Source organism: Lynx rufus, unplaced genomic scaffold (genome assembly GCF_022079265.1).
Source record: "Lynx rufus isolate CCGP_SWC_20201006 ecotype Redwood Valley unplaced genomic scaffold, mLynRuf1.p SCAF_2, whole genome shotgun sequence".
Classification (NCBI taxonomy): Eukaryota; Metazoa; Chordata; class Mammalia; order Carnivora; family Felidae; genus Lynx; species Lynx rufus.
The window spans coordinates 37,503,501-37,511,026 of NW_025814834.1; the positions used below are offsets into that span (position 1 = coordinate 37,503,501).

A 7,526-nucleotide genomic window follows, 5' to 3' on the forward strand; every position below is an offset into this window, starting at 1 on the left:
TGACAGTTAGAGCCTGTTTGGAATTCTCTCTCTCCCTCTCTCTCTTTCTCTCTCTGCCTCTGCCCCTCCCTCACTTGCTCGTGTGTGTGTGTGTGTGTGTGTGCGCACGTGTGCATATGCACGTGCACACACACACACTCTCGCACTCTCTCAAAATAAACATTAAAAAGGGACTATTTTTATTCCCTAATAACTCTCCTCCCTCTATTTCTTAGTATCAGAAGAGATAACTTTTAGTTGAGCACATAGCCCCTTGACATAGATACTTCCCATTCTCCTCTTCAGCTAATTGTGTCTGTTTTAACTCTAGGCTCATGAAATATAAGCAGAAATGATCTATGCTATTTCAGAGAAATGTCCTTAAAGGCAGAAGATATACTTTCTTTTCCTCTTCATCATTTGTGATGACTGGAATGCAGATTTTATGGCTGGAGCTTCAGCAGCCATTCTGGACCAGAAAAATAATGGTCACACTGCAGGGATGGTAGAGCAGAAAGCTAGAGGGAGCCTAAGTTCCTAAGAACTTTATAGAAGTTTCATCCTGGAAGGCTGGGTCCAGATTTTTATTTGAAGGAGTACAACTGTATTTTTTTTAATGTTTATTTATTTATTTATTTTTGAGAGAGGGGTAGGAGGTAGAGAGAGAAAGACAGAGAATCCCAAGGAGGCTCCACACTGTCAGCACAGAGCCTGATGCAGGGCTCAAACTCATGAGCCGTGAGATTACGAGCAAAAAATCAAAAGTCGAATGTTTAACCAACTGAGCCACCCAGGCACCCCTAAAACTTTGTATTTTTAAGCCATGATTGTATTGCACTGTTTGTTTTATCAAGCTGAAATTAAACCTAATTGACATAAGATTTTTTCCCCATTTTTTTCTCACTGATTTTTAAGGATAGTTTACACTTTATCTGGTATATACATTACAAATTTTTCCAATTTTTCATTTTCTCCTTAGTTTTTTATGGAATTAGGAGATGCAAAAATATAACTATCCTTACATTTAATTGCTACATAAATTCCATTATATAGTCAGAAAAAAATCATTTAATAGTATCATCTTAGAAATATAAATTCCAGAGAAATATTTTGTCTCAAACATCATACAGCAGTGAGAAGCATAAATTCATTTCCTACAGGTATACAATTAAATGGTTATGTTGCAGGCTAACATCATTTAGATGGTCATAAACTGTGCTTTTGAAGACTTTATCAATAATTCATTCCTTGCTAAAGCAGAGAATTTCTATTTGTAATCTGTGGGACTCTGGGTTCAAAGCACTGCCTCAGAGGTCTTCACTGGGACCTAGGGGAAGCTGAGTGGGTGTGCTGTGTCTGCCACCTGCAATGTTATTTACTCATCAGAGTTACACAAAGGAGCCCCTGCCAGATGATTCCTCCCCCCCCCCACACACACACACACATTTAGGTAAGAAATATAGAGTCACAATTTCCTACCAGATCATAGGCAGCCAACATTTTTTTCTGCACATCTGGAATTGCCCCCAGAGGCTCCAGATAAGGAAAGTTGTCTTTCATCACAAGAGAGACTGAGGGAGTATTGTCACTGGTGATGAGCCGAGAGGACAAGGTCAACAGACACTGCTTCAGACTGGCAATCGGAGGAAGTCCACACAACTCCTTAATAGACACTATGGCATTCTGTGGGGAACAAAACATGGAATTATACTTCTGACCACATGACACATCACCCCCAGCACTTCTAGGTTTACACTAAAGTATATTCATTAAAAGTATACCCTTTAATGCATACATGTTTGGAGGAAACTGGATTATAATCAACCAAAAATGTAATGTGCAGAGATGACACACAGAGCTAATCCATGATTACAACTCATCTTTCTCATTTTTAGCAACTGCCACATTATGCCATAAAGTAAAGCAGACTGTGAACCAAGGCTACACAGTGCTTTTCAAAGCAGAGCACTGGAATAGTCACACAAATCAGCATTGGCTGGTTGTGAATATCTTACTTGATTTGTATCATGATGATCATAAAAATAAGTCCATGATTGTACATTGGAGTGCATCTTCTGTGAGCTTTTCCCCTCAAGGTAGCAGGCTGCAATTACTCACCATCCTCCATTCGACTAACCATCAAAGGTATTTCTTTGTCGTCGCATCAGAAATGCACCTGACAGGTGCACATACTGAAACAAATTTCATGTATAGCTACATTTGTCCATGTTACAGGCTTTTAAAATTCATTTGAAATAGGAATTATGCCTATTTTGTGTTTTATTAATAGGGAGAAGTACCTAATCTATTCTATGTCGAACGAATTTAGTGACAATGATAGTATTTCATTTTTCTACTGATTAGGCTCAAAACAATTCTTAACCCAAAAGACTATGTGTTGGGATGATATAAATTATCAATGCTATCTGAAAAAACTTTATTTATAACCAACTCTGCTTAACATGTATTTTAAAAACATAATATGTGGAAAGGATATATTTTTAAGAATTGCATAGAAATAAATAAAATCTACTTGTAACATACAAAATAAGATGTAGAAATGACATAACTAATCTGAAACAGGGATTTATAGTAGCTTTGAATTATGTCAGAAAAAGTCATGTAGAAGATGCTAATATTTGGAGCCTATTTTTAAAACAGTGGCTAAGGCAACCACTTCAAATAAATGCTCACCATCTAAGTGTTTATATGTAATTTATGTGTCATACTATTTTCTACCATTTTAGCTATTTAAACTGATTTTAAGTCTATGTTGAATTTCTCTGTGAAATAATGTAAAAACAAAGTCTTCACCAAATGATGGATTTGAGGTTCAGCATCACCTGACTAAAAACCATGAACAATTTTTGGTAGTCAGCAATTCTGGATTTAAAGCCCAACATTCCTATTTACTTCCTATTTCCATTTCCTATTTGGGAAATCACCTAACTTCTTCTAGCTTGTTTTCTGTCTTGAAAGTAGGGATTTTCTGGGTGAGAATTACTATTAGAATGTTAGCTAAAGGAGCAAATTAGGTGCACTGAAAAATATTCCTCTTTTGTTCTGCTCTCAGGCTGCTACTTCTGCTAACCAACACCTCCTTGAGTATTGCAGGAACTCAGTATTTGTTGTTTGATGGTTTCTAAGTAATATGAGCCTAGAATAAGTACATTCAATGGTACTGAAGAAAGAAATTGGCAACCATCTCTGGTTACAACATTAATAAAGGGAAAGAAACTAACATTGAATTCCCACATGTCAGCACCAGGAAATTTACATATACTGTCATTTAATTCTAATAATAATTCTGTGATGTATTACTATTTTCATTACCTTATTTGGACAAAACTGATGATCAGGGATCTGAAAAACTTCGCTCAAGATCATAAGGGGATAGAGTTTAAGCCAGAATCCATGTTCTTTCAACTTTCAATTTAACCACATTTCTAAGAGAAGGCTACCTAGTTTTCAACATGTTCAAGTGCTGAATATTGTTTGTTTAGTTGTGTTTTCTAATGGGAGTAATTTATTATTGCTGTTGTACACTTAACTAAAATAAACTGAAGGCATTATATATGTTTATATGACTTCAACTTCCCTTTCATGTTCATATCTGCAAATATTTTACATATATACTTGTAACTAGTATTGTATGTATATATAATATTTTATATATTGTACATACGTATATTTTATAGTCTATTCTTTTTACATTGTTTCATATACACAACGCCATGTATCTATTTGGTTATGTGGTAGGGATATCTAATGGGTGTATAAAGCATTTATATTAACTTGTTTAGTTCAGGCCAAATTTAACATAGCATTCATTTATAATCAGATACATGAAATATATCTGCTTTCACAGGTAGCACTTAATTTGGTGGTTTATGAGTTTATACAACCTTTCTGATAATTTTTTTCTGTAATCAGATCACAAGTAAAATACAATGTTCCCTGGTAAGAGAAGGGTAGGAAGAAGTAGGAGCAGGTTGGGGGAAAGTTTGGGATTTTTCCTACCTGCATATTTTCTCTCATATCTATGGCTTCTCGTAAAGGATGAACTGCTATTTTAAAGATGTCATCTATGGTCTTAAGACCAATATTCCTGAGCATGGTATATTCTCGAACTTTCTTCCCCATTCTCACTGACAGGCTGCGCTTCTGTGGCTTTCCTCCTCCACTTCGATTAGTTATTGCTATGTGGACAAAAAGGGTTACATGCTCCATGATGTCACCCACAAAAGAGCGCAGGGGAACATGCCGATATCCAGGCTGCAAACATTCAAATGGTATTGTATATTGTCCTATAAACTCATCCCCAATGTAGTCATCATCTAGAACGACAAAACGGATCATGGCCAGCTCAGGTAGGTTTACTTGAAACTCAAAAGTTTCATCAAAAATAGGGTTATCACTGTTTTGCTGTACAGTTTTAGTTCTTTGTTCTGAACAGTCTGCTGGAATTCCGTGTATCTCTATACAAACATAAGGATCTATGACATCTCCTTTGGCACAAGCTCCCTTAGGCTTTGGAAAATTCTGACCACTGATGATCTTGATATGAAGAGCTAGAGGAGACACCCCAGGTACGATGCCCTTTGTGTTTGCACTGAAGTAAGAAACTTCATCTCGCATGATGGATGGCCTTAGAACATAACCACATCCTCCGTTTTGAAGAAACCAGCCTGTGTGAAGATCCATCATTGGACCGGGAGTCTGAAAATTCATTGCCACAATCTGACAGCCACAATTCCAAAAGTCCTGTGGATTCAAGTTACTGGAGTCGATCCTCATGGCACTTGGATAGATTCTTGATAAGAACTTCTTATTATAATTTACAAAATCCTCTGGGTATTCATTTGCAATTCGGCTGGCCTCTGTTTCACTAAATGAACACATTTCCCAGTAGTTTTGACTTTTCATGGACAGTTCAAAATCCCTATATTGAACAGATTTACAGATAGAGACCAAATCAGAGAGCTCCCTACACAGCCAGATCTGCTTCTGCTCACCATTGTAATCTACTGACAGCCTTCGAGACATTTCCGCTTCCTCGTCTTCATCTGTGACCTCTCCTTCTAAAACATCTGGGTCAGAAGACAATTTCTTTCCTTTCACGATAATCATTCTTTTTAATTTTTCTGGTGATGGGAGGTAGGTTTCTGATGGCAAAGGTGCCTCAGTATAGAGCTTATTGCCAAAGACCTTTTTCATTTGTTGAACCATTACCTTCTGCTGGGGTAGGGAGCAGTGATTTCCCAAGCAAAGAATGAGTGGGTATTCAGAAGCAACGAAGGCAAATTTGTTTATCACCTCTATGACACTTCGAAAGGAAAGGTGTGTTGTCACATTATTTCGATTACAAAGGATGGGTTCATTGTCTGAACCATCACTTACATCGAGTTCAATGCTTCGACAGCCCATTTTCAAAGCTCTAACATACCCATTAATATCAGCAGGCCCCCTAAACTGGTCTTCTATGAGATAGGTGTTGTGAGAAGCATTGATGTAGTAGTGAGATAATGGCTGGGTCATATCTTGAGCAACCTTTTTTTGCTCAGGATCAAAAATGTCACATTCTGGTGACAACAGATACTGGGTAAAGCCATCAATTGCAAGAAACCCTTTCTGACGGCCATCTTCAGAAAGTTCATATCTTCGAATAATGTCTAAGCACATATCCTCAGTAATATGGGCAACTCCTTGTTCAGCTTCTAAAAAGAGCATGAGATCGTTAGCATCCAAATATTCTTTATTTTTAGATATCTGTACCAGTAAGAAATACACTTCCGGCCTGGTGCAAAGTTCACAAAAAGCTTCACAAAATTCCTCTTCTGTCACTCGTGTGGTTAGTTTTTCTTTGCTCTTCTGGATTTCTTTAAACTTTAGCCTGATCTTGGATTCTTTCAGGGTAGGGTTGAGTTGTTTTATCAACTCTACAGAGGTGTCTTCCAGCATAATCCCATTGCCGTCAACATCTGCTGCTTCGAACACTGTTTTCAACCACATGAACCTCGGCGTGTTCCGGTTGCCCTCTATAAAGTCAAGGGGCTGCTTACTTCGAGAAACCAGGTACCGCAAACCTGAAACCCAGATGTTCGCTACATCCGCCGAATTGGCAACTAGGTCCAGAGACTCGTAGTTTTCCCCGTGGAGTATGGAAAAGGCACAGTCCTCACAAATCTGGTCAGCAAGGCCATTGTTTCTAAATGTTTCCGTGTTCTTCCCCAGTCTGATTTCTTTTATGGCAGAAATGTCAAGCTTAGCTTTCTCTAGGTCTTTCTTGGAAGGTTCCCAGCGAAGAGCTTGGAGGTCTGTGTCCAGAGTGAAAAAACGGTTGTAAATACGAGAATTTGGCCGGACCTTCTTCAGTTCGCAGCCAGCTTGCATGAAGCTGATGCAGTCGCTCGCACTGCTGATTTTCTTTTCTGACGGCATGCTGCTGAAAGACACGGTTTTCTTTCTTCCGCCACATTTTTGGTTAGAAGGATCCTGTAAAATAAGTTGAAAATAAGGAATCAATTTTCCCTTAGAAAATAGACAAAATTCAATAACAGTCTATGAACTCCTCAGACTCCATTCAGATATTATGATTATTTGGACAGAGGCTGGCCTAAATTCACATTTTCACAGTTCCAGAAAAAGACAAATTGCCAAGAAAATTGATATTATTAGCTTTAGAAAGAAAAACTTATTTTTCAAATGCCTGGTGTTCTTTGAAATAAAAGCAACTATTAAGTTAACTGCAAATCACTCATTTGTTCATTAAAGCAGATTCCCTAAGAACCACTACATGTAGGGACTAGCTCAAGTCCCTATAGATATGTGAAAGAAATAATGCTGGATTTCTTTAAAAAGTTTTCTTCATTTATACTTTGCAACAATTTAAGTTTTAAACTTACAACTAGTTCAAATAAAAGATTTTCACCTTAATATGCTTTATATCAAAAAGGACTGACAATATGCCTTTTTTAAGTGTTTATTTTTTTTTATTTTTGAGAGGCAGAGAGAGAGAGCGAGTGACTGCAAGCAGGAGAGGGGCAGAGAGAGAGAGAGAGAGGGAAAGAGAGAATCCCAAAGAGGCTCCACACTGTTGGCACAAAGCCTAACACAGAGACTCTGTGAGACCATGACCTGAACCTAAGTCGGATGTTTAACCCGCTAAGCCACCCAAGCACCCCAGGACTGACAATATACCATAACTAAAAGTCGCTTTTTCCCCTCAAACTATTTTGAAGGAAGTAAGTTTCTTGAAAGTCAGATTGGAAGCCAATGACAAACGGATGACTCTCACTTGATCAAATTTGTAGACTGAGGTACACAGTTTAGATGAACTTTATGAGAATCAGCACCTGTGTTTCAGTATAAAGCTATTAGCAGCCACAGCTCAGAACTAAACAGAAATCCTAATGGTTCCACTAACTCTTAAGGTTCTTCCAATGTAAATTAAATTTTCAAGCCTTTCACCACAGAATTTCACAGAGAACACTTGCACCTTGCATTTTACCTCTTTCTGAAAGTGTCTCTGCATCTTAGTCTCACAG

General features: G+C 37.8%; 1 protein-coding gene across 1 annotated transcript in view; it reads right to left on the reverse strand.

Annotated features, from left to right (window-relative positions):
• PLCL1 (phospholipase C like 1 (inactive)) overlaps positions 1-6,472 on the reverse strand; it is a 76,407-nt gene extending 69,935 nt beyond the window's left edge. The window contains exons 1-2 of the mRNA XM_047085109.1: positions 4,000-6,472; positions 1,459-1,662 (exon numbers count right to left, since the gene is read on the reverse strand). Of these exons, the coding sequence (XP_046941065.1) occupies positions 1,459-1,662; positions 4,000-6,420 (2,625 nt within the window). The 5' untranslated portion in view covers positions 6,421-6,472. The remainder of the gene's footprint in view (positions 1-1,458; positions 1,663-3,999) is intronic.
• Positions 6,473-7,526: the final 1,054 nt, after the last annotated feature.